The 27,661-nt window shown below is 36.3% G+C and overlaps 2 protein-coding genes across 4 annotated transcripts in view; one reads left to right on the plus strand and one right to left on the minus strand.

Moving 5' to 3' along the window:
* Nucleotides 1-5,961: 5,961 nt before the first annotated feature.
* On the minus strand, nucleotides 5,962-19,111 carry LOC118748683. 3 transcript variants are annotated; one of them, XM_036483284.1, is made up of 13 exons: nucleotides 19,052-19,111; nucleotides 15,490-17,575; nucleotides 12,120-12,866; nucleotides 10,444-12,051; nucleotides 10,133-10,362; nucleotides 9,711-10,072; nucleotides 9,404-9,642; nucleotides 9,017-9,207; nucleotides 8,331-8,492; nucleotides 7,803-8,264; nucleotides 7,597-7,735; nucleotides 7,086-7,459; nucleotides 5,962-7,014 (listed from the first exon to the last, which is right to left on the minus strand). In XM_036483284.1, exons 2-13 carry the CDS (start codon nucleotides 16,738-16,740, stop codon nucleotides 6,771-6,773), a joined length of 6,009 nt encoding a protein of 2,002 aa, XP_036339177.1. In that variant the 5' UTR covers nucleotides 16,741-17,575; nucleotides 19,052-19,111; the 3' UTR covers nucleotides 5,962-6,770. The 3 variants fall into 3 exon arrangements, with proteins under 3 accessions (XP_036339177.1, XP_036339175.1, XP_036339174.1); XM_036483282.1 differs by lacking the exon at nucleotides 19,052-19,111 and adding an exon at nucleotides 18,582-19,042 and having other exon boundaries at nucleotides 15,490-17,997; XM_036483281.1 differs by lacking the exon at nucleotides 19,052-19,111 and having other exon boundaries at nucleotides 15,490-19,042.
* A 2,027-nt stretch (nucleotides 19,112-21,138) lies between these two features.
* The window catches only part of LOC118748684 (fasciculation and elongation protein zeta-2), a 46,735-nt gene continuing 40,212 nt past the window's right edge, over nucleotides 21,139-27,661 (plus strand). The window contains exon 1 of the mRNA XM_036483285.1: nucleotides 21,139-22,169. Within this exon, the coding sequence (XP_036339178.1) occupies nucleotides 21,637-22,169 (533 nt within the window). The 5' untranslated portion in view covers nucleotides 21,139-21,636. The remainder of the gene's footprint in view (nucleotides 22,170-27,661) is intronic.

The following is a 27,661-nucleotide window of genomic DNA, read 5'->3' on the forward strand; positions in this document are numbered from 1 at the left end:
CTAAGAAGTAAAATTATTCTTATTTTTTCTTTTACATAATTAAATTATTTTTTATTTCAAATTCCTACTTGCTATGAAAAAATGTATGTTTGTGGTCGTAAATGCAATAAATGAGTATATCTTTTTTATTATAAAAAATATATATGTATATCTAAAAAAACCTTTATTGACATTTCAAAATGGTCTACTATAGTACGTCACGCGTGCATTGGTGTAAAAAAAGAGCGCGTGCACTCTAGTGTTAAAAATTTCTGATATATTCATTAATATTTAGTATTTTACGCATTTTTGTTTTATTTTTTATAACAAAAATATTTAACTTTTTTTTTAATTTGTAGTAGACAATTTCAGATATTTTAGGCAAAACTAAATATGTACTTTGATTCAAAAGATTTGTAAAATATGTACATACATATTACTAATATAAAATTTTTTTTTCAGTATTTTATTTAACTATTGCAGATAATTTTTTAAAAGTCAAATTATCATTAGCAATGAATTTAGCAAAAGCAACTACAATCAAGCATACTTGCAACCCTATATCCGTATCCCAATCTCAAAATACTCGTCCATTTCCGTTCCGGCGAACGAACAAATTATATGCTCGAATGTAGTCACAGAGGTAAATACATACATATGTACGTACATTCATACATTAGACCGGGTCGACCCTCGTACAAAAGAAAAACATTGTAATAACCACCAAGTATAAAAGCTTCCTTCACAAGCCTAGCCTAATTCGTTGAAGATTTAATTTTGAAGGCTATACCTACGTATGTATGTATGTTTGTACATATATTAAGGATCATGGAGAAGTTCATCACATACTAAAATTGGCCGTTCGGCGGACATTTGTGTGACCCTAAAATGCTGTCCAAGTGAATTTTCTGGCAGAATGGCTATACATTGGCTTTAATCCACACGCTTTCCCAGCTGTTTCGGTAATTAGAGATCAAAAGTAAGTTACTCTCTAACAGTTGTCAAAAATGTGTCAAAAGTGCCCAGAGCGTGAGGAACGCAAAAAACAACATTCCGTTCCCGAAATATTATTTTTTTTGCGATTTTAAAAGTGCGGCAAACAATAAAAGTTTATTCAAGCGAAATTTTAAATTAGCTTAATCACAACTTTTTCCTTTTATATACGTTATTTCAGTTTAAGTAGGTTTATGGCCTGAAAAAGTTTCGTGGGGTAGCCAAGTTTTCCCAACATAACATTTCCATTCTCCTCCCTTTAGCCCTATAATGGATACGGCAGCAACCACAACAATACTCGACCTCAATGACGAATGTTTAATGAAAATTCTAAAACGTTTAGACTTGGGCACGCGCACATACTTTTGGCCCGATGTCTGCACAAGATTTCGCTATGTATTCCAGCTCTACGAGCGTCATGAATCAATGATAAAATTTCGCGAGCAAAAATGCTTAGACGATAACATAGTTGAACGCTTCGCAGCTCTAATTGGCACTGAGGAGTTCCCTATGAAAACCATAAAGAAGATCAATATAAGCAAATGCGATCGGAACTTGCTGCGTGCACTACGTCACAACCATCCAGAAATCGAAGAAGCGCAACTAAATGACTTTAACAACGAAGATTTGGAGGCGCTGTTGCCGCTGCCAAATCTTAAGATTTTAATATGCTCAACAAGTTATCTATTAACAGGTAAGACAACTGCGTATTACCCATCTCATAAATTTACCTCCAGCCCTTTCTCTTCATATACCCCACAGGAAAATACATTGACGAACTGAACAGTCTTAAGACGCTATATTTAGAATCGGCTAATTCTTTGCAACCTGAGTACTTGCTTAACATTGCGCGGTACAACAAATTACTACGTCTGAAAGTACGCAGCTGCTCTTCAGCGTTCTCGGAGCGTTTTGCTCAGCAAATTGTCGAGCAATTAACTTACCTTGAGGAACTAGAGGTGCAATGGAATACAGATCCCTCTTGGCAACTAATAGCCACACTATCGCAACTGAAAATACTCGACATACGTGGGTTCCACACTCGCCAATGCGACGCTTGTAAGACCATAAGCAGTGGTAAGAATTCGACTGAGCACGCCTCCAAAACCGCAGACTGGGGTGTCTGTAACTGTGGCAGCTACCAAGCAAAACTGTTCTTTGAGGAATTATATCGCCGAACACAATTAGACCAACTATTTATTCGAAGAAGTAGTCTGACGGAGCGAGATCTTAAGTATATATCGAAATTGACGTGGCTGAAATGTTTGCATTTTTCTGGCGTGCATTTTAGCGTTGCAGTTTCACTGGCCATATTTGGTAATCTCCTTGAGTTGGAAGAATTTTATATTGGTCCAAGAGTTGATGTGAGGGATGCTTTGGTATTTGTTGGGAAATGTCAGCGGTTACGAATTCTGACTTTTTATCACGTCAAAGGTTTGGACGATAACTTTATCGTGGACGCTATTGCATTACTTCGTCAGAGGACGGTTCGACCTACCGGACCTGTAGAATTTAGACTAACTAGTGCAACGTTTGATGAGCGAATTTTTGAAGTAAGTATTGGAGCTCGGGATATGTGGAATGTATTAGCTTTCTTCGCTACTAGTTCAGGTCATATTACTATTCTCAAGCTATTTTTTAGTGAAGCTCTTTTGAGATCCTCAAAGAGGATTGCCTAAATTTGGAATAGCATGCCAAAGTGGAACATACAAAGCCTCTTTATGACCGTCACCATCTATCATACAACCAATAGGTACATATTACCACTTCTACATATCAGAGGATAAGTACATTTATCTTCTTTTGGAAATAGTTGAGACTTTTCCTGGACAAGAAAATTTCTTTAAGGCATTTAAAACTTCTGAAATAACTTGAATGATCTGAAAATCAAAACAGGCAGTTCTTCAGCCGACTATTGTAGGTTAATTTTTGTCAGAAGAAAACAGACCGGGGATGGATAATATGGAGAGTGGACTATATCTAGCCAAGAACTCGTCTTTCATTGTTCTGCCGTGAGCTCGTTTCCTAGACGGAAATTTTAAGCGAACAGACTAAAAATTCCGAACCAGTAGATGACAATTTTTTTTTACTTTTTCAAAAAACCATCATTAGACTGATCTGTTCCAGAAGACGAGAATAATTTTTAGCTTTTCAAAGACTGTTTAGACTGGCTAGCGTGAACTATTTATTACTATCTTCATCGAGTATTTTTGGCTATTATAGGGCATGGCTAGGGCGGCAATTTGTGAGGTCCTCACGAAGTAAATTTTCAAAGTGCCGGAGGGGAAGGGCTGTTAGTTTGAAAGTCTACAGGGTTTGGGGCACCTTCCAAAATTTTTCCTCTTGCCGAAAGAGGTGCTGGTACCAAACCTTACGTATCTAAATATAAATTTAGAGGATGCTCATATTTTAATCTAGAGAACATTTCAAATTTAAATTGTCTATTAAAATATCACAAGCTTCAGTTGTCATGGCAACAGAAGCTTCTTATAAAAATCACCAATATTTTTGCCAGTTTCACAGCGATTCAGTAGTGCATTTCAAGGTAATTGAGCACCCTGTATTGGTTGCAGTAGAAAACTGAAATTTGGTATAGATATTACAAATATCAAAAGGAAAAAAACTAAGGGGTCGCCCCGTTTTCTAGGATGAAATTTTTTTCCCCCATACAATAATTGGACCACTCTAATGTACATACATAGCTTAGCACAGAAACTTAGCTGCTTTGCAATGTTAGATTTTAAAAGTGACTGATTAATCAGTGGATTTTTCTCTTGCTTGGTCAATGAAATGGGCAACTGATTACGTTTTAAGCACAAAATATAAGTAAATATGTAGTATAGGTCCAGAATTAAAAGAGCTGTGATGTTTAGAGATCTGCATACGTGGCTTTCGCCGTCCCGTAGATATTTTTGAGTTCGCCACGTTAAATTTTTAAAACTTTTTATTTTGCAGGACGTTCGTATAAAAGATGCGAAAGAATTCGTGAAAATAATAATTTGCCATATGTGAAGTCGGATAAAAAGAATGGGGCAAAACGACCGGAAATTTCAAAATGAGCATGTTTATTTTCAGGAAACATTTAGTTTTCTAAAAATCTTTTTTATATAAAAAAATATATTTTCTTTATTGATTGCTTATATTTTTTATATTTTTTTTTATTTCGTTTTTTTTACTTTATCTTCTTTAAATTTTGTATTTATTTTTAACATTTTTGTTCAATTTTTTTAATTCCGTTTTTTACTTTATCCTCTTTAAATTTTGTATTTAGTTTTTTACATTTTTGTTAATTTTTTTTGCCCGTTATGGTTTTATTGTAACAGCGTACAAATTTCCCAAAGTGTTTGGAAGTGACAAGTCCTTGGCCAGATATGTATAAATCTGGGTCGTTCCGGTTACGTAAGGAACTGTCGTGGGAAGGTGTCCGTAACGTTCTTTCTTTTTGTTACTTTCTTAAATTTTTTTTTATACTTTTATTTTTATCTTTTTTTGGTTTTTATAATTTTTTCTACAAATGTTTTTCTTGCTTATGTATTTTTTTAATCTTTGTTATTAAATTTTAATTTTATTTATTTTATTATTTTAAATTTTCAAGATTCTTTTTTTTGAATAACCAAAAATAGCTATATAGTAAATAAGGCACATTTAAAAACCTAAAAAACTTACTAACAATGCACTTATAATTGAAAAAATAAAAATAAAATAAAAATATATTAAAAAATAAAGTAACATTTAAAAAGTATATAAAAGATACGAAATTTAAGTCGTAAAAAGAGAAAAAAATTAATTACACTTGAAAAAAATTTATAAAATTAGAAGAAATTTGAAAAATAAAAATTAAAAACACGTGTATTAATGCAGCCAGCAGAGGAACTACGTTTTTTTGACAGTGTTTTTTGTACAGTTTTCATATCCGGCAAAAGAAAATATTTGCAATTTCCGCCAATTTTTCGTAACCGAAAATGATAATTTTATTTAAAAACACGACCGAAAATTAATGAAATGCATAAACGATTTTTATATGGAATTTTTGCCATTTTCGGATACGTTCCAGATAATTACTTTTGAAATCTAAAAAGAACAACACAGTTTTAATTTTATATATATATATTTTACATTTATATGTATATTGTTCACATTTTAAATTGTCATTAAATAAATTGCTTATAAATAAATATTAGATTATGTGCAAACAAGTGGTTATATTCTCTTTTTGTGTGGGTATAATATTTCTACGCTATGAATTTTTTGCTTTTGTTACCTTATTCAAACCTTTTCAAGTATGCATTAAAGTAGTATTTTTATATGTCAAGCGATTTTATTAATTATTTAATAATTTTAAATGTTTTGTTTTTTTTTCTCTCTCTCTTTCATTGCTATTTGACTAATATTTTTAATATTAGAAGAAACTAAATAATGGACATTACATACTTTAAATAATATGGTATAGTAACCAAAGGCCACTTTAAGCCATCCACATTAGACATTTTATTATTTAAGAAACCCGCTTTTTATATGTACATACATATGTATCTATGTGTTGTGTGTTTTTTATTTTCTTTCAACAAAGTTTTCGCCTGCAACCCGCCTCTTTCAGTCTCTAATTCAACTTGCTTTGCGTCAACTCATATTAATTCCAAAGGCACTTTTGGCATACAATTACAAAATTTAAATTCTGACCGACTAAATAAACTTTGTTGAAAGAATACATATATCTGTCTGTGACAATAAGGAAATTAAGGAATAAGAAAATTCCCTTGAGTTTGGGTAATAATGGGAATGATGTGTTACACTAACGTCAATCTTTCGACCTTAGCAGTTATTCCTTATTGTCAAAAATATGCATACCCTGACGTTTTGACGATTTTTTTTTTTTTATTTATATCTTCCATACCCAAATTTTTTTCTCGGAAAAATGCAAGAAATATCAAGAAATTTTCACCGGAATTTTCAAATTTTCAATTCGATTTTCTTCCATATAAAAATAGGCTTCGTTCGGGCATTATATGGAAGGAAATGCGCAACACCGTCGACAAAAAACAAAAATCTCAAAAATCAACGGTTATTTTAAGCGACTTGTAACCTGCACTTTATCGTAGTGAAATTTAATGGGCTTCAAAACTACATATTCGAAATATTTCTAAGTAATAAAAAAAGTGGTTTTTGCTGTTAAATAAACTATAATTTTATAAGATAAATTTGGTTTGGAAAATAGCAATTAATAAAATCGTCAAAACGTCAGGGTATGCATGTTTTTGACGCTGACTGTATATATATATGTAAAGTGCAGAGTGCTTTTATTTTAGCATTATGATTATGTATAATTGTTACATACGTATTTATGTATATGTACATATAAGTATGTAGTATATGTAAGATAGCCTTTACAAAGTCATTTCTATGACTACTTCGTAGATATGAGTAATGAAATTAAGTTATAGATAAATATTAGCAAACGCAAACAAAACAAAGTTAGTAAAGAAAAGAATAAATTGGCAGTAAATAGTGCAGGCAACGTTATATATTACAAGCGTGAGCTACTATATATATTTATAACAAGAACAAAAAAACAAACCTATAAAAATGCTATTTTCATTTTACGCTATATTTTTTATACAAAAGCACATAAAAACTCTGAGGACATAATAATATAAGTAATATATTTATATATAGTATTAGAAACTAAATGTTAAAAATTATTTTACAGATCAACTTACACACAGCAACTCAAACCTCATACGTTACTTTTGCAAAAAAGCAAACAACTAAAGCTAAACCAAAAAAAAAACCTAAACCCTTTAGGCAGCATGACCATTTCTTAAATTGCTATTGCCTGTCGCTGTCTGAACACTTACGACGGTCACCTCGTTTGCTTGCTGCAGCACGCTGAGTGAAACCGTGGGCAACAACGTGGCATTTGTGCTCTCAACATCAATACCCTCACCACTAGGGGTAGCAGCCGCATAACGACAAGCAGCCGCTAAACACTTGCAGGAGAGATGACGATTTTTGAACAGCCAAAATGTGTCGCCATAATCGAAACTGAAAAGCGGGAAGATTTTAATACGTGCGATGTTTTAAATAAATAGAAAGAAAAACCCCATCATACGCACCACAACTCCTCGCCCGCCTCAATATCGCGACAGGCGAAAAATGCTATTTTCGGAAAGCGATAATCCTGATGCTCGAAAAATACGCGCACCGAAACTATATTCGGCTCGCATGAGTGATTATAGAAGCGACTAACGTTGCCAAAGTAATTTGCGTCGATACAATGACCATTTTCCAAATCAAAGCAGTAGCTATCGTCGGTGCGTCGATCGGCTTCTGTGTTACTAAGTATTTCGCCGATATATTCTGAGACGAAGGTGCCTTTTGGTATATGCACCAGCGTGCGTACACCCCAACCCTTGGTGGGATCGCTGCATTCGAACACTTGTAGTGGTATACGTATGCCATTTTGTACAATGCGATTTCGACATGACAGCTGAAATGGAAATGAAGACGAATATGAAAGGAAAAGTTGCTAGGAGAATTAAGATAATAGCAAATATTTTTATGAACATAAGAAGCGTTCAGCATCTCCTGATAGCTGCAGCAGCTGGCACTTTACTATTGACTCACCTTATTACAACCGCAAACATCATTACACTCGAATATTGGCACTGGGTCTTCGAAATTAAAATCAGCGCACAAGCGACCTTCAGCAGTATACCAATTTTGGCCGGATGCTTCTGTGCATTGGCATTGTGAGGAAATGCAGCTGCATAAAATGAAGTAGCAACATATTGCTATCAATTTCAATTTCTAAACTCAATCTTTCCACTTACCCATCCAAGCACGAGCAAATGCGCATTTGCGCCACTCGATAATCGATTGGCGTGCAATTTTGCAATATTATTGACTTTTTAATATATTTCAAATCGGGCAACATAATCTCATCTGATTCGTCATGGCTCACAATTGCAACAGAGGCTGATGTCGCCTCACTACCACCATTTTGCTCGCCGCCAGCTACATTTCGAGAAAATGTCTGCTCATTGCGCACAACCTGTATGGGTCGCGCCTCTCGCCCATTCGATATGTCATCACAAACTATGCGACTGCGTAGCCCCAGTGGGCGGAATGAACGCATTTGCATATTGAAACCAACAGTACGCGCACACTCCGAATCTTCGTGCGGTATGCAATCGTATGGCAGCTCGTCCGCCTTGTTTTTAACCATCAAATCGGCACCATTTGCGATGAGTGCAATGCACAGACGGGTGATGGAATGACGACAGGCGATGTGTCTAGGGAAAAAGGGATAGATATAGAGGATGCAAAATAAAATGAATTTAAAAAAGGACTGTATTTACAGTGGCGTATCACCCTCCACATTTTGCACATTACAGTCGGTGCCGGCCTGCAGCAACATTGTGATCGTATCCAAGCCATTGTTGTGTAATGTGGCCCAATGTAGAACGGTATTATTGTCATTATCGCAAATATTCGGATCAGCACCGTGGTTTAGGAGGAGACTGCAAAATAAACAAACAAAAAATGCAAACATCAGGAAAAATACGTTTTACGCATAAAGCAATATTTTTTTTTACTTATTTATTTATCTACTTAATTTTTGGGGATTTTCCGAAATTATTTTTGTGCTTTTTTAATTTATTTATTTTTTACATTTTTTATTTGTTTTATCATTTCTTGCTTTTATTTATACTCTATTTTATCTTTCTTTACATTTATTATTTATTACATTTCTCATTTTACTTGTTAAATATTTTACATTTTGATTTGTTTAACTTACAAATTTTTTTGGTTTAAATTTTTTTTTGATTTGTTAGATTTTTATAATACAAACTGTTATTTTTTATATAATTTTTTAATTTATTTTCATTGATTTATTTATTTTTTTATTTTAATCTTTTTGTTTTTATAATTCTTTATTCATTTTATCTTTTTATTTCTTTATTTTATTTATTTTTTAATGTTTTTCATATAATTCTTCCTTATATTTTGGCTTTTTTGTCTATTTTTTTGTCTTTTGCCTTACCTCACAATTTCCGTATGCCCCAATTCCGCGGCCCATACCAAAGCAGTCCAGCCACCATCATCCTGGGCATTAATGAAATCCATGAAGCTTAAGATACTACGACATGATCTATAGCTATCGACAATTATTTGAGCCGCTTCCAAGTTTCCCAATTTGGCGGCAATGTGCAAACAAGTTTTGCCATCCAAACCCTAGATGGAAGTAAAGAAAGTAAAATTCATAAACCCAGAACCAAAAAATTCTAAAAAAAAAAAATTAAAAATTAAAGTACTCCAAAATTCCAAACTCGTAGCCAATTTCTTTAGGATTAGTTTATAAGTAAACCATTTTCGGTTTATCATTTTACCTCTCAACTCATCACTTCCCTAAACGATTTTCCCAGCTTACCTTTATCGCCAAATCAGCGCCGCATTGTATGAACAAATTCAGTATTTCGCACTTGTCACCCAAAACGGCACACATCGATGCTGTACGCAGCTCACGATCCAACATATTCACAAATTCTTTCGCATAGCCCTTGCAAAGTAGCAGAAAAGCCATGGGCAAAGTGCCAGACAACGCAACCAAATGCAAGCAAGTTCCATTTAGGAATTCGCGCATACGCGTTTTAACATCGAAATCGGAGGCTGCAAGGAAGGTACAGAATATTTGAAGTTGAAAACCCCAAAGCGGAAGAATTCCCCAAATCACCTACCGAGTATTTCCGCGACTCGTTCGAGATCATCATTCTTCACCGCGTAGTACATGTCACGCGTGGAGAATTCCGAAATGGAACTGCGTGTACTACTCGCGCCACGGCGTCCATCTCTGGTGCTCGACGCTCGACCACGCAACACTACATTCATTACAGATTCGGGTATCAGCTGTTCGAAATTTATTTGGAGTGATTTCGTTCGTTTAGGCACTGAGTTGGTGGCAACAGCAAGCGACGAAGCGGCAACGATGCCACTGCTGGCGGATGTAGCACTATTCGCAACTACACCCAACGCGGCGCTGGAGTGACCGTTGGGTTGTGGAGCGCCACTCAAAGCAGGCAACGAAAGTTTTGCAGGTTTGCTATAAACGAAAGGGAGGTTAGCATGTCACGCAAACTTATTTTTATAATAATTTTAATACATTTTTGGCGCTCTTTGACTAGGCAAGAATACAGGCAATGTTTGGCATTTCATCGTGACGATGGAGGTACGTTCTGGCGTATCGATGCCACAGTGCGGACACTTCAGCACCAATGTAGGACTAGTGTAGTTACTGGCTGGCTGTTGCGGATCGATGGGACTGCTGAGTATGAATTTCTCAGCGCATTCGGTGTGGAAAAAATGTTGACGCTTGCAAAGCACAAATTTACCCTGAAAAAGAAAATTAAGAAATGATATTGAAAATCCAAACACGAAAATATTTTGCAACAAGTCTTCTCCGTTCCCACTTACCTGAGTACAAAATATGCCGCAGCTAGCGCAGCAATTATGCGTTCGCAGCCGCTTCTTGTGATCTTCGCAAAGCACCATGTAGCTGACGCGCTGACTTGGACGCAGCAAATTGAAAACCTCGCCGTTCAACTGATTGCTACAGCCCACCTTCTGCTCCTCGATATTGTCAATGGCCCAACAGTAGGCCGTATCGGGTGTATTGCGAGTGTAGAATTGTGTCTTCTGCTCGCAGTAGCAGATCAAACCGCGCTGCGGCTTCTTTGCCTGCCTAGCGGTTGGCGGCGACGGCATTGACATGGTGATCACAGTGCCAATGGCATTTAACGCGCTTGCAGTAGCGGCCAGTCCAACGCCGGTCGAAATACTCTTGGGTGATTGCAACGACTGCACCTCCTGTGAGGACTCATTGATTTCAATTACCTCCATTGAGGCCACCTGAGAAAGTTGTGGCTTGGTCACGCCAGCGCCGGCACCCGTGTTCACTGAACGTTTCTGCGCTGCGGCTGGCTGCTTGTCGGCGGTGGCTGCTCGTTGTCGCGCCTGTGGTTTGCGCCCCACTTTTGTGCTCGTCGTCGGCGAGGTGGTTACTGCGCGCATCAGTGCCGGCTGGTGAACTTGTGGTGCTGCTGTCGTCGCCGCTGTTGGCGTAGGAGTACGCTCACGTATCGCGCGCTGCCGCAATGTGTGACTGCGGCGCTCCACCTGCACGCGGGTGGTCGGCACAAATTCTTCATTGTCGCTCAAGCTTTCTACATCGCTCGCCTCATCAGTGGTGTTGCGACGCAGTCCAAGCTTACGCAAATTATTTTCCTTCTGCTTGGCCAACTTGCGCAGCTGCTTCTTTGTTAGTTTGCGCTCCTCCGTCAAGCGATTCGTATGCCACTTCGCAACCTTGATTTCGCTGAGAAATTTCTCTACGTCCGGGCAGTGAGGACGCGCCAGCTGCGCTTGTTCCTTAGCCAGCAGCGCAGCCCGTGATGCTTCAATATCACGCAGCAACTTGGGGCATAATTTTTTCTTAGTGGAACTCGTGCTGGGAACGACTGCCTTTTCTTCATTGATATCTGCACGCTCCGCCTTCTCAGATTTCGGCTGCCTGATAGGTTTCTCCGTTTCCGCGTGGCTACCGCCGGCAGTTGCCGGTTCGCCTGCACCTGTGTTTTGCGTGCCACCCCCACCGCAATCTTCCCAATTTTGCGTCTGCGTCAAGCGCACAATATTATTCGTTTCGAATTCATAGCGCAGCTGACTGTTTTCAAGTATTTTCGTGGTTGGTTTAATGCGTCGCTGCGAGCGCTTCGGAATGACCATATCGTTGTTGCTGTGAACACCGCGCTTTGTTGCCGAGCCTGGCGGTGTCTGATCGCTGCTCTCGCTGTTTGCATAAGACTGTGATTTATCCTGTTGTTGCTGTAAGTGATGCAGTTTCGATTTGCGTCCCCTCTTCTTTGGCGGCGTGCGCTCTTCCACCACGGCAATAGGGACCCTTTCTGTATTCGGGGGCGGCGCTTCAGTTAAGCTGAGCGGATCAGTAAGTAACAGCGAGGGCTTTGTGTTGGTGCTGGCTGCTACTGGTTCAATTTTGATTTCTTCGAGTGTTGGACCCTCCTACAAGACACACAATGAAATAAAAAGCAATTTATGGTACAAAGAAAGTAAGAAATACGCAAACATACCAGCTGCTTGCCGATGCTAGCGGACGTCACACCCACATCCGCACGATTGCCCAGCCGGACGCTACGTCGCATACGCTTACCGCTATCGCCACTTCCATTACCAGCTACTGCCGCGGTGACAGTGGGACTAAGCGCCTCGTCCTTGCCGGCGTTGCTCTCGCTAGCATCCGGCTCAATTTTAATAGCTGGCGCAATTTCTGTAGCGACATTGCTGCTGTTGTCCTCAAACTGCTTGCGCTTGCGTCCTACAATTTTGCGCTCTTGCGCCGGCATCGTCGTGGTTTTTGTCGCTGCTGTTGGTGTATCCAAGGGCATTTGTGCTGTCAATAACTGTTGCTTTCCTTCCTCCTTCATCGCAACATCCACACTTTGCTCAAATCCCTCCATCGTAACAGTAATTTTTCTACCGCGGCCACGCCCACGTTTACCTGGCTGCTGCTGTAGTTGCGCTTGTGCTGCAGCAGCCGCTGCAGCTGCGGCCACTTCAAGCGCGCCAGCCGCCACTGTAGTCGTCACTGGCAGTTCAACATCGTTTATTTGTACAGGAGCTGGGTTTGTTGGCGTTTCCACCTTTGCCGGAAGTTGTGCCTTTGCTTCAGCAGTAATATCCAGATTTTCTATCTTCGTCACTGCATTTGTGGTGGTGACCTGTGGCAGTGTTTCATTGGAAATGGCTACCTCAGAAAAACGGCGTGTCCGTCGTAAGCGACGCAGTGGGCTGACACTGGCCGCACGCACATTGGATGCCTGGAAAGGGAAAGATATAGGAAATTAAGGATTTTAAAGCTTTAAGTCGCGACTATCCTAACTGCAAATTCTTAAGGGACTTTTATGGATTTATAGTTGACAAACCAGCTAATCGTACTTCGCCTTAACTTACCTAGAATAATCTCAACAAGAACCATAGTCTACTTTGCCGACCTTATTTGGAAGCCAACAAAGCTTTTTTGCCAATTTAAATTGAAGCCATTCCCAGTTTATCAGCATTTCAGTCAAAAAAATGTTAATCAACATTCATCGACTACCTTCGAAAAATATGTACATATTTTCTTTATTCAGTTGGACCCCAATTTAAGCCCAAAGAAACCCATTACATATGTATATGAAATTATATTATTTATTAGCATTAAGCATGCGTTTCGAAACCGAGAGCTTGTAAACGTAAACTGGCGGTTATAAAAATAGCTCCAAGCTAAATTTTTCCAGATTTTATCGCCAATTTTAAATTTTTTTTTTAATACGTATTTATTTAATATGTAGTATTTATTTATTTTAATTTGACTTTTTTAAGGAATTGCATTTTTTAATGTAATTTTTTATTTGTTATCATCTTCTATTTTTTATTTTCCACTTTATTTTTGTTAATTTTAATTTTATTTTTGTTTTTATTTTTATTTTTTTTATTTAAATTATTTTTATTTACTTTATGTTGTTTTTTATTTTTATTTTTGGTTTTGTATTTCAATTCTTTTATTTTGCCGTTTGGATTTTTTGCCATTTTATTTATTTTTTTTTTAATTTTTCATTAGGTTTTTATGACATTTATTTTTTCTTCACTTTTTGTTTTTATAAAAATTTTTCAATTAAATTTCTTTGCACTTTATTTTGTTGTTTTTTTTAATTTTATTATGGTTTTTTACTTTAATACATTTATTTTTTCTCTGTTTTTCGTTTTTTATTTATAAATTTTGTTTTCACACGTAAATCCTTCTTACAATTCGACGAATTTTTACCTTCAAGTGAGCGTCCTTTTACAGCTCTCTGAGTTGAATCTCTTCCCAAGGTCCTGTGTAATATTCCTGCCAATTTTTGTTTGATTTTTTGCCGCTACTGTACATTACCAGTTTGTTAGTATCTTTCACATATTCACACTTTAATGCATGAATACACTCACGCATAAAAATGTGAGAGTTTATGTTCAGCTGATAAAAAAACAAACATAACATTGAAAGCTTTCACGAGCAAACCCCACAACGAGTAAGGGAATTCCCTGATACGAGTGCAAATATTAATGATATGATTTCTTAAATTTTTAAAGGTTAAGTATCTATGTACATATGTACATACATACATACATATGTACATTCAAAGGTTTCTGTTATATGAGATCAATAAACAATTCATTTAAAATTATTGCAAACCACTTAAAAGCTTCAGCGAACAAATGTTGAAAGCAAAGTAGGAAAGCGATCGCCTAATTTAATAACCGCATTAATGTATGCACAAATAACTGATATATAATTTTAAGGGGCCAAAAAAATTGTAATAAACGATAAAAGCCACATATGCATACACTAGAGCTTTTGAGAGCGAAAAATCAAGCAGAATTCTCGGCCAGGTTTCTTTGAGCTCTTTGTTTTCGTTGAAAATTTGTATAGTAAAATTTATGAAAAATATGCGGAACAAAGGTAGCGGCTAAAAACAAAAACACATGCAAATAAGCAAAAGCACAGCCGACAGCATGCAAAGCAAAATGGAAAAACTTAATAATTACACGCTATAAGCGAAATAAAAGCAGCGAAGAGCATTGCTAAACTATACACTTAAAAAAACTTTATATGAACATATGAGTGTATGTTTACTAAATAAGTTTAGTATGAAACTTCCAAGTCTTTGCCCCTTTTTGGAGCATGAGTAAGCAACAGCATCGTTGCTATGGCCGATGAAAACGAAAAAAAATTAAATCAAATAAAATAAAATATAAAATAATATATTAAATGTTAGTGGAATTAATAACGGTATTATGTGCCCCTTTTTAATGAGCCTTATCTGTTTTTGATTTTATTTTTTAAATGTTTGAATTTACGGCGTTTTCGTTTCTACAAAACTGTTGCCTTTTCATTCCCCGGTTCTTAGTACCTATTTGTGCTGAGAGGGCAATGGGAAGGTAACATTTTTGGGTAGAAACTAAAACGACATTAGTTAATAAAGTTTATAAAATAGTTATAAGAAACAAAATAATGAAGATTGTATACAAAATTTCAAACGACAAAATTATAAAGACAAAAAAGAAAATTTAAAAAAATATATGTAAGTAAATTTTTTCTACAAAAGTAAAAAAAAAGCTTTTCGTGTGTTTTTTTTTGTGGAATAATACTCTTCAATATTATGTGATCTCTAGTCTCTATCGGTCGTAGTCAAATACATGGTCAAATACTCGTACCTATTCACTCCCCATATATGTATATCTACCACAGCTTGATTTTACAGCTTTTTGCAAACTTCACGTGCCTACATATTTATATTACTTAACCTTTTCAATGTCTACTCTCTTATAGTTCTTCTAACTTCCATCCTTCCTCACGCAGTGATTTTAAAAATAGCTTTTAAAGATAAAAAAAACATTTACTTTAAAACACACCATACTTACATTTTTATCAGCAACATCGTTGTGGTCCTCAGTGCTATCGCTGGTTTTCGTATTCTCACTCACTGTGGCCGCACCCTGATCTACACTCTTTTGTGCACCTTCTTGGCAACTGTCGCTGCAGGCTAAGGCCACGTTTTGTTCACCATTCGTTAATTCAGCTGTTACAGCTGTTATTATGGTTGTAGTTAAGCTACCATCAATCGGCAAATCACAAGGGTCATCGTTTACTCCAGACACGACCATCTGCTGCTCCTCCACATCGTCATTATCCTTCTTGATTGCATCTAATTCTACTAAAAGCAAATCTGCAGCATCCGCTGTTATGGTTGCAGCTACTAAACCGCCTTCCGGTATGACATCAGCTGACTGCGTTACCACTATCTGCTCCAATTGTACTTCTGGCATTACCGTAACAACCTGATTGCATGAACGTTTCATCTCCGTTACGCCGCCATCGTGGAAGCAGCTCTCGTCCGATTGACCTTGCGCAAGTGTGCCAACGCTCGCATTGCTACTGCTGCTGTTATAATTGCTGCAGTTGCTGTTGCTTGTACTGGTGTTGCTACGCCTTTTTCTGCTTGCCGCATCATCGCTTATGCCACTTGCTACTATTGAGGAGGATTCACTTTCATGCAAGGACAGCTTATCATCGCCAGCTACTGCCTCCTCCTTGCTAACAGCTGGCGCACAATTTTGGGATTCATGGGCAGCAGCGGTGCTTGTGTTAGCTTCATTGAGGTGTTGCAAGTCTTCATCATCGGCCAAGAGGGCTTTCATTTGCTCCTCCATGAAGTCTGCGGTTGCGATACATTCTTCCTGCTCGAGTTGTCTTATATCATGTGCAGGTGAAACTTTATCTACTGACTTGTGTTCTGCTCCTCCATCCTCTAGCTGCTTATCGCCCTGCTTTGGCAGTGGTTCCGATTTTATATCTTCATTGTTATTTTTGTTGCTGTTGCTGGAGGTAGTGCTGCTTGTGCTGGTGGTAATGCTATTTTGACTTTGTTTTTCCTCTTGTAGAGTGCTGTTGGCCTCTGCAGCTGTCGCTTGCTGCTTGTTTGGTTGTACTTTTCTGTCCTTATCTTTACATGCGAATTGATTATTCACCAAAGTACGCCATTTCAATGTTTTGTCTTCGGCCAAATCGTGATTGAGTAACGAACCACCTTCAGCGGTGCTCGTAGCGCATTCAGCATCAAATGTGCTAGACATAGAGCTGAGCAGCGATTCCATGCAATCGGCGGTGGTCATGATTTTTTTTGGTGTTAGTGTATAGGGTCACAAGATTGAAAGTACAGTGATTGACTTTGATCTTAGAAGGTATTCAAGTTGATTCTTCTTTGCAAAATATTTTCTTATTTCCAACTCAGCCAATTCGTAGCCAAAAACATAAATGTGTACCTGTATACATATGTACATACATTTATACATACATACATGTAGGCATATGTGTCCGAAGATCAATTACGAACTCCCAATCAGTGCATACACAGTTTTTTTAACTACAACATTTTCCTATAAAATGCACTTGAAATAGACATTTTGAATTTGTATAATATATGTAGTAGGTAGCACTATACTGTTTAATTAAATTTCAAGCCAAAGAATCAATTTTTTCGCCCTTGTGATCATTAAATTTCTAGTCTCAATGTCCGCCCTTTAAAAAAACAAATACTATGACCACAGCTGTTTACGCCCAACGCCCCCTCCCACACGTCGCCACTTCTTTTTTCACCATTGACGTTCACTGGCTAATTACAGCGCGGCATACACGTAGCATTAGGTCACTTTTAACGTACTTTTTAGATTTTAGTTTATCTCACAGATCTTCTAGATTACCAACTGTCCTACAAGTATTTCTGATATTTTTCCGTTTTCAAGCTCAATCAATTTTTTATGTGCACTACTTCACATACATAAATCTCTGTGCTCGGCAGCCACTTTTCTGCTCTTGAACGAAATAATGATATGCTTCTTAGCGTTGCTGCTTTTTCTTGTATTACTTATCTACACTTTTGCTTATTCTGCTTCTTCTTCAGCTATAAGTGTTTAATTGTATTGCTTTTTATATGTGCTCACATGTTAGCTGTTTTTGTAAAAAAATTAAAGTTTATTTGCACTTTTAAATGCGGTTTTCGTACATATTTCCTTCCCAAATATTTCAGCCAACAATTTGTATTATTTCAACTCCGTATTGGTACAATTATTTCCTATTCACACACGCATACATCCAATTTGCTTGCGCCAGCGCTGCTTGCCTTTGTCTTCACCTCAGCTCACCGCACATTTCCAAGACCATACATCATCACCTCACGTACGGCAGTCTCGATTTCATTTTAGCAAATTTTTTCCATTTCACTTCTTTAGTTCGATTTAAATAATTTTATACACATCTTTTGCACTTAAATTTCATTAAATGCTTTAATTTTAATTTTTTAATTGCATCATTTTATAGATATATTCTTTGCCCGAATCCTTATTGTATTTCTTCAGCTGCTTTGCTCACGTCTTGATGGAACGAACTCTTCTGTTGGCATACTCAATGCCGTCGTTACCGCTGTGTACACTAGAGATGGGCACGGGCCTAAATATTCAATCCCGATCCCATCCATCCCGAAATTATTTTTAGGTCCCGAACCCGCCCATCCCGCGATTCAATTTTGAAGTTCCGAACCCGCACCCCCCGACATTTTTCAGAATTGTACCGCGGGGCCCGTCGGTCCCAAAGTCTACAACTAAGATTAATTCACATGTCTCTAAACTAACTTTATATAATAAAAAAAAATAAACAATGAAGGAAATAGCATCTTCGGACATTTTTCTTGCTTTGACGTCTCACTAAAACATAAAAAAACGCTTTTTCATAAAACGGTTTTAAGGAAAATTCTCTCAACTTTCGAAGTGCAAAATTTTTCGGGTGTCGGGAAAGTATTTTTGTCCCGTCCCGCCCGCAAAATTTTTAAAGATCTTCCCGATACCGCCCATCCCGGCCATTTTGAAATCAATCCCGCGGGTCCGATATCCCGCGCCCATCTCTAGTGTACACTCACATCAGCAATGCTGACGCCGCTGCCGCCGTTTCTGCCTGCTACCTATTCAATGAAAAACTGCTGTTTTTGGCTCTGCTAGCAATGCGGTTCTGCCTTGAGATGACGCTCCTGTATTGTTGTTATTTTAATATATCTACACCGCTCTTTATTCATTTCATTCACTTGACCACAAGTTCTCTTTAATTTGCACGGAACTCCACCAAGTATACGTTTTGTTTACCCCCGCTCCAACGGGTCTGACAACAACCCCACACCCAGCCGAACGCAATTAGCCCCTTGACGATTGCCTTGCGTGTGTTGTTTTTGTAGCGTTGTTGATTGCAAGGTGCCTTTAGCCGTGTTGTTGTTATTCGATTGTGTTGTTGTGGTCTTGCAATTAGTGGCAGAGAGCTTCAGCTGCTGCTGCACCACCTTTTTATGTTGCTTTGCTTTTGAGTTAACACTTTTTCATTCGAATTTTAATGTTTCTTATTTGCAAGAGCACGCCGGATTTTCCGGTTGGTTCTGCCTACCCTTTTATTAGTCAATTTTCACTTTTCATAAGCTATTTTCCATGTTTTTCTTTTCCTGGAGCAATTGTTTTTCGCTCCTTTCGCTTGCGATTTCTTATGATTGAAACACAATATCCACGAACTGCGATCTCACCATTGCGAAATTCGCAGTGTCAAAATTAAAACACCAGCACACACGTGAAATTGACCACAGCCAATGCGAAATACGAAGTTCGCATTGCGCGTTTCGTGCGATAGATTTACTCATGCGCATTTCATAAGGTGGTGTTGGCCGTACATAAGTAAAAAATTACACTAACAAATTATACGCACAATGATAGTAAGAATTACAACAAACACATCATTTTGAAATTATGATTTCCACTGCGAAAAATTGAGCTGTCGCCCCAACACAACCCTATTGAATTCGCTTGGCTTTATTGCTATCGCCCCGCTGAGCGATGGCGGCTATACCTGCGAAAAGTGGTCCTATTTCTTTTTTGCTTTCAAAGTTTACGAAGAAAACAACATAAAACACGAGTTATGGATGTTGGTTGCACGATAGAGTTACATATTGGTTAAATATGGCTTAAAATAAAACAATTTTTAATAATTTCTCTTTATTTTATATCTATATATGTCATCATTTCCTCATTTCTAAATATGGTTTCGCTTTTTTTAAATATGGTCACCCAAATTGTAAATGCGAAATCGGATTTAATGCGGTATGTATAAAAAAAATTACACTAATGCGAACGACAGCATCGCCCAAATTTGCGGTTTGCCGTTCGCTGGTATTGTGTTTCAAGCATTAGGTTCGCAAATTTGATTCTGCATTACCAGCCGCTCTCGCACTTCTGTACCGACTTTTTGTGATTTCCATTTCCCGTCATTCTAATCGGTTTGGGAAGGGATGGAATTTAAAAATGTGCTTAATAGTGCCGAAAAGAATACGAGGGTGGCACAAATTGATTTTTATTCTTTTAGGGCCTTTTAAAAACAATATATTTAAAAAAATTGCATTTATAATAATTATTAATTAATTAAATTATTACAGTAAATCGCTTTGATGAACGATTCCTTATACATGCATATATGTATATATAAATGCATAGTAAAATAACACATTATTCAAATTGCGAATTGGAAATACACCGAAATATAGATATTCTGAGGTGTTTACACATATATCTCTGCCTATATGCGAAATAATGATTTTATTGATTTTATATAAAAGCCTAAATCATACTTTAATAAACACCATATATGCACATATGTACACAAATCATAATTTTAAACTTTACACAAAAATTATAAAAATTCAGCAGCATTTTGCAACAGAAAACTTTTGATCCAGAATTTTTAGAGAGATTCCAAGTTTACAATTTTACGCATTTTTTTAATATAAAGTATGTTCGTAAGTTTTTTAAATTGATAAAAACTTATGACACCGTTGACAAAAAAAAACATATCAAAAATCAATGGGATTTTGCAGAAAGTGGCACTTTTACTAAATGGACTATAAAACTACAAACTTATAATCTTTCTAAAAATTCTTTTTGTAATTTTTTAATCTGTAATGTAGTATGTGATTTTTTGTTATACATTGGCATATTATGCTAAGTTTTTACAATTTATGGTGTGCCCAAACAGGATGAATTGTGCCAAAAGTGCCTCTAAGAATGAAAGTGCCAAAATTGGCAATATTGTGCCTACTTTTCCATCACTGGTGTGGGATCAAAATGCACTACCGGAATCGGTTGGTACCATAGACAGGGTGACGTTTTTAATACAGCTATTGAAATTAGAGTACCTGCAAATATTTTCCGTTGTAGTTTACTAAGTTAAGAAAATTTATTTACAAAAAGAACGTAGATAAATAAGCGTTATTGTTCATTTTTCTCCCGCGTATCAAAGTTTGTTTAACTTATTGAGTAACATTTGCCACTCTGTCTCGAAAATTTTACACTATTTCAACCAGACCACTTTGTACAAAGCTGCACAACACACTGTCTGCACAGTGGTGAGTTAAACCAAACGTGGTGAATTTAATGCATGGTGTCATTTCATTTGATGTTTTCAATACTTTGTTTTTGTTGCTTTGCAGAGCTGAAGAGAATTGGTCGTTGTGTTTTTGCGCTACTTTGCAGTTCAGTGAAATTGTGAATTTTCCAAAGGAAAAATCAACATAAAAATTCCAATCAAATTGTGAGTTAAGTAATAAGAAATCATAGAAAACAAAGTTAATACAGGCTTGTTAAAATTTATGACGCGCGCGTCTAGTTATCGCGTTTACAAAGTGAAAAAATTATACACAAATAAGGAAGTGAAAATTTATCACCACCCCCAGTGAAATATCGTGAAAAACCGTGCTGCAAGAACGGGCATTACGCATAGTGAAAAATCTTTGCAAGCCAAAAAAATATAAAGCAGTAAAAACAGAAAATTGCGTAAATACAAAAAATTAATTGTAATTAGTATTTGTTGCACGCCAAACTCCAAACATTTAGTAATTTGTCTGCACTATTTTATTGGGCAACAGCAGTAAAAGCGTCAAGACGCCGCCAACAGCGCCAGCCTCACCCCCAGCGGAGCATACGTGCGTGATGCGTGACCTCGGCACCAAAATGGCCGAGCTGAAATTCGAAGCTCCTTTAGCTAAATTCGAGGAGACAGATGAATGGGGCGGTTGTGACTTCATTTCAAATCAGAATACGATCAACGATACGCTCAATCTGAATCTAAAAGATCCAGCTATGAAGCAGGAGACAAAGATACGCCTACTCGAGGAGGCTGTACGCGATGCGCACGTGAGCAAGAATGGTGTGCTCATGACGAATGGCACAAATTGTGGCGAAAAGTTTGGCGGTGGGGCAGTGAGCCCCAATTGCAATTCCTTGCTAGCGGCTGAACTTGGCTTGGATGTGGGTTTGACGCCAGGCGACGATGGCTGCGATAAGCGTTCCACCACTGGTGATACCGTGGATAATTTCGCCGAGACATTTGGTGGTAGTCTTGAGGATTTAGTGAATACATTTGATGAAAAGATCACTAAGTGTTTTGGAAATTTCGAGGAAAATGTCGAGGATTTGGCACCAGTACAAGTGCGCAGCCAAGAGGAGATTATGAATGAATGCCAGTGAGTATTGAAAATGTTTTTACATAAATAAATATGAATATTAAATACATATGTATGTATATAGTTTGATAAGGTGGCCGAATTTCCTATTTATTCTGGAGGAAATGCAACATTTTGTTTATTTGGGAAAATCAATTTTTTAATTATCAGCCCACAAGCCGGCAGCGTTAAGGGCAAATTGGATGTATACAATACATGTGTATGCATGTATGTCTTTTTAGAGGACTATAACGATTTGAAGCCGGGTCTAACTGCTTACAATCAGCTATTGTAAGCCGTTCGGATATTACACCTTATTTTCATTTATAACTAAATTGAATACAATTTTTTACACTTATTCCGCAGCAGTTTCATGTATGCTTTACTCTTGACACCTTTCTTAGCGCCTGCGCATCAGAACCGCCACTACCCGCACAGCAAAAACTGGTATTGTTTGTAGAACTTGCTTTGAAATTGCGTCCAAACAAACAACAGCGCACACACCCACCAATTCACATCTGTCGCTGCTCTTCCAAGTCGCCTCAAATAGTCATCATTTGTTTGACTTATAAACTCATGTGTAAGTAAATATGTATGTTTGTATGTGCCTATATTGGAGCACATACTTTTATTTCATTCCTCATTCAACCAACTCGGTGTCTTGACTCCTGTTAACGGGCAAACGATTTGATTTTGTATGTCCTTAGCATTTGCGGCATGCGGTACAAGTGACACACCAGTAAGAGGAGTTACTAGCTGCAATTTGTTATGGTATGGCGGCGGTTCTTTTTCGTATTTTACTCCACTCTATATTGGATCGATAGCCATAAAGAGGGAGCAGCATTGGTGGTGGAATGACTGAATGATTTTATTGCCGCCTGAAGAAAGCGCTACAGTTGGTGATTTCAAATCTGTATGGCGAATGAATGTACATGCATGGGTTGTACTAATGTTTGTATATGTATCCGACGGGGTGGCTGACATAATTACATACGTATGTACATATTTAAATATGTACATTTTTAAACAAGCGTTGTAGTTTGCGAATTTCGTGTTAAATCAGCAAATTCTTCTCATGGCGTGAAACATGAAACAGGTGTTCATTCCTATTGGTGGAATGTTGGTCATACATGATTATAGAAGTTATAAAATATGCACATAAAAATTTTTATAAAGGGGATACCAAGCTTATTTTTAGAAAAAAGGCAGTATAATAGTAAGTTACCAGAAAATTGATGGAATTGCAGTTACGTGTGCCAAAATAATAGAAGCAAAAATTTTTACAAATTTTGGATATTTTTCTCTTGCTTATTAAACGTTTAATCATTTTTATATAAAAAACAACATACAAATCAACAGAAACGCGAAAAAATTTCAAATTTTTAAAATATGGTATCAAAGGATTGGCAGTTTTGTAGCCCATTAAATTAATATAAATAAAAATATTATATAAGAAAAGACAAATCTCCAAAACTTGTCAACATTTCTTGTTTCTTTAATTTTTTCCATGACTGTATATTTAGGTTAAGTTGCAGTTAAATACATTACTACACATTTGTTAATTGGTAAAGGAAAATTCTGGTCGTTATTTAAATTATTTTCGTAATAATTTCTTATTATTTAAAGTGGTAGCTAACATTAGTGATTGCCACTTGAGACTGGTGCTGACAGCGCTGCAACTCTTTAAGCGAATTTACTGCTTCTCGAAGAGGCGGTTGTTCAATTCACTGTAGGTTGCAGAATAAATTTCGCAAAGTGCACTCTAAGCTCTTATAAATAAGGCTTTCATGAGCACGAACGAAAATGTTTCTAGTTCATGCTATCCTTTTGTATTGTATAGACCGATTTATTATAGTGTTGCTAGTGGTTACGCATTGTGCTTCAAGTAAACAAATGCATTCGGTATTGGCTTTAGTGCACATGACATATGTACATATGTATGTAAGTAGAAATGCACTAATAACCACTAAATGCTAATTTCCAGAAGCGTCTAGAAAATAGAAGTAGACGCCAAACAAAAAAGTGTGTCCAAGTGAGGTAATGACATAAAAAAGTAGCTCTAAGTATATTCCAAACAATAACATAGAAAGTCCAGCGACCATTTTCACTAGAAAATCTTAAATCTCAAATTGACTTCCAAAAACAGATGGGTTACGATGGTTCAACGACACTTTGCCACAGCAGCCGGATTTTCTTCAATAAACGATAAGACAAAAGTACACTGCCGGAACAAAGTATTGGCACAGCAAATTCTTCACAATATATGCAACAATTTTTACTCTTAATATTTTTTCCCCAATTTTGTATAAAAAATGTGGTTCATTCAACAACAAAAACCATAAAAATAAAATTCCTAAACCTTGTGCAAAACTCGCGAAAATTCAGCTAATTTTTATCAAAATTTTCAACTTTTTAATCAAATTTTTTAGAATTTTTTTGAGTATGCAGTTTTGCAGCCCATTAAATTCTAGTAAAAAAATAGAAGTTCGGAGTTAGTCAAAAATCGCGTTGATTTTTGAGAATTTATTTTGTTTAAAGTGTTTTGCATTTTTTTCCATATAAAGTATTTTCGAGAAAAAATTTTTGTATGGAAGAGACTGCGTGAAAAAAAATTGCCAAAAATCAACGGTAATTCCTAGCTACTTAAAACTTGCACTTTATTATAATAAAATTGATTGGGCTACAAATCTGCATACTCAAAAAAAGTATGAAAGTATTGATGAAAATTTGCTGAATTTTCGCGAGTTTTGCACATTGTTTAGGAATTTATTTTTATGTTTTTTGTTGTAGAATGAACTATATTTGTATATGAAATTAGCGGAAAAATATAAGAATGAAAATTGTTGCATATATTGTGAAAAATTTGCCGTGCCAATACTTTGTTCCGGCAGTGTACATATTTATACTGCCAACACTAAGAACTGTCTTTCGTTTCCCAGTCAGCTGACTGGTACATAAGGAAAAAATTGAATATTGAATACAACATGATTAAATACATATAATGATTAGTACATATTTCCATAGCACTCAATAAAAAATTATGCATTGTATAAACAAATTCTATAATTGTACTTCCTCTAGCTGATATGAGTACCACAATATGTAGGTACTGCATACCCCCGGCTACATTCATAAATGACATACACAAACGCGTAGTACGTGCACATTTAAATTAATTTATTTTTTATTGTTTACATCCTTTATGTTGATGTAAACAATTGAGAGCGCATATGTAATAAATGCATAATACATTCCATCCGATGCATATGTATATAAGAGCAAATGCAAACAAAAGAATATGAAAAAATAAGGCAAAAATGGAAAAATGCGATCAATTCAATTACGAGTAAATGAACTGATTAGGAAGGCTGTGGTGATGGCTAGCAGCTAGCTAGATGTTCAAATGTCGCTATGTGATGGAAATCGCTGATATGATTATTCTAAAGAATTCGATCAGAGTCTGAGACCCTTATTGATACTAACTCATTAATCGAGCCCTGCCGATCGGATGTTTTGTAAAATTTTTTGTTCCGATTCGATCCGTGAATCGATTTTCTCTCAATTGATGCATATTAATCTAGGGTTTACCTCAGAAAATCTAAAATTTTAAAGAAATTTGAATTGGGGCTTGACACCTCCCACCTATCTAACTTAATAGAGCAAAGACCAAAGAATTCAATAACTATATAAAAATGTGGCTAATACTACAACAAAAACTCCAAAAATCGCAATTCCAAACTTTTTGGAAATTTTCATAAAAAATTTGCACTCCTTAATTAGTCTTTTAGAAAAAAAAAATTAGTACATATGCAGTTTGGCAGCAAATCTTTTCTAAAAAGGTTAAATATAGAGTTAGCGAAAACAAAGAAAAAAAACTAAAAAGCGTCCGTATTGCAACAAAATCTACGTACATATATATGTAAGCTCCATTGTATTATACACTTTTTAAACTATGTAGTGGTTGGTTCGAAGTAAAACATAACATTTTTTCTCATTTGTGATCAAAAAAAAAATATAAAAAAAACTTAAGCATTTTCTTAAGTAGCGTTAATGATGAAAATTCACAATAAATCTGAATATTGAAACTGTTATGAAAAATGTATGTATGCTTTAAAAATTACATTAATAGTTTGATTGGTGTTTTGTTTCTTCGTAAAAATGAAATAAAAGGCGTTATTTCACCAAGTATGTGAATCGATCTTGGGAGATCTTCAAGTCGTACTTAGAATCTCCATTTTCGAAGGAGTTTATTTCAATGCAGTAAACAACACACGTTGGACTCTCTACAATGTCTAAGGGAGACTAGATGCGGTCTGGTGCAGCTGGCACAACAGCTAACTCACTAAACTTCCCTTCGAAACCACGAGCATCTACCCTGCAGGCAGATATGGCGTTCACTGCACACATGTTATCCAACTTGACGATCCTGACTGCAGTCGCTTTTTTGGTCAGCGACCATGAACGCGGCAGGATTTTTTTAGACTGCGAACCTCGGGTTCGGAAGATGACACGAACTGGCGGGACACTTTGGTTGGCGGTTGCTAACTGCTACTGCTGCCTACAACAAATAACGTTTACATCAATTAGGGTTCGTTCAATTTCCACATGATTATTCAGTTTCGCTCAACTTTGGAGGAACAACTTTTAGACGTCTTATACAAATTATCGGACTAGAAAATTAAATATAAAGTTCTTATCGTGAATAACAATCGAAATTAATTTTAATAATAGCCAAAGCAAATACGCAGACCTACTCATAGACAGCACAAACTTATCATATTCGAAATAGTAGTATCAATTTTTAATCACTTATCGCTCTTAAAAAACGTTCGTATAAATGCGGTCTGTGTTTTGACTAAATACAAAGTCCTCTGTTTTTTTTTTATTTTTCCACTGACCTCAACATGCTTTTGAGTCGAACAAGTACTCTTATCAAATAAACTTTACTTATTTATACTCAAACTTGAATAATTTATACAATTTGCTTGTGATGCACTCGTAATGCATAAACAACACTTGACTTCAGACAGATGCTGAGCGTTGTTCGGTACATATATATATATATATGTATCTAAATACTTTTGTACATAATTTTTGCTTTTGCTGAGCCTACATATGTACATATGTACTATATTCTTTGTGATGACATTACAAACTAGTGAATTTTATCACAATATTTCCGCCAAGAGCTGTAAGAGAGAGTATTGTATCAATGAAAAAAAAGGTGCGCAGTTTTTCCGGTATCAGATATGTTGATTTTTACAAAGGAAAATTTATAAATTGTCGTAAGATCTTGTCTTGAACCTCTCTTTAAAATAAAATAAGTTCCCTCGAGTCATCAAAAAAGAAAAAAAAGATAAAACTGGCTTTTCAACTTCAAACATTTTCTGCTGATTCAAATGCTAAAATAAATTTGAATTAAACTCTTTTTAAAAAATCAAAAATGCTTCGTTTTTAAAGGCGGCAGAATGCATGTACATATGAATTCGTCTTGGGCATAATAAATTTTTTTT

The sequence above is a fragment of the Rhagoletis pomonella genome, unplaced genomic scaffold (genome assembly GCF_013731165.1).
Source record: "Rhagoletis pomonella isolate Grant_MI unplaced genomic scaffold, Rhpom_1.0 Rhpom_scaffold_00013, whole genome shotgun sequence".
Lineage (NCBI taxonomy): Eukaryota > Metazoa > Arthropoda > Insecta > Diptera > Tephritidae > Rhagoletis > Rhagoletis pomonella.

What these genes read in the sequence shown, in the direction of transcription:
- LOC118748683 (XM_036483284.1), bottom strand. Translation starts at nt 16,740, where the DNA reads ATGACCACCGCCGATTGCATGGAATCGCTGCTCAGCTCTATGTCTAGC. An exon ending in ATTTGCTCGTGCTTGGATGG is followed by an intron (nt 7,736 to 7,802) that starts GTAAGTGGAAAG and finishes CATTTTATGCAG; the next exon opens with CTGCATTTCCTCACAATGCC. An exon ending in ATGTTTGCGGTTGTAATAAG is followed by an intron (nt 7,460 to 7,596) that starts GTGAGTCAATAG and finishes TTTCCATTTCAG; the next exon opens with CTGTCATGTCGAAATCGCAT.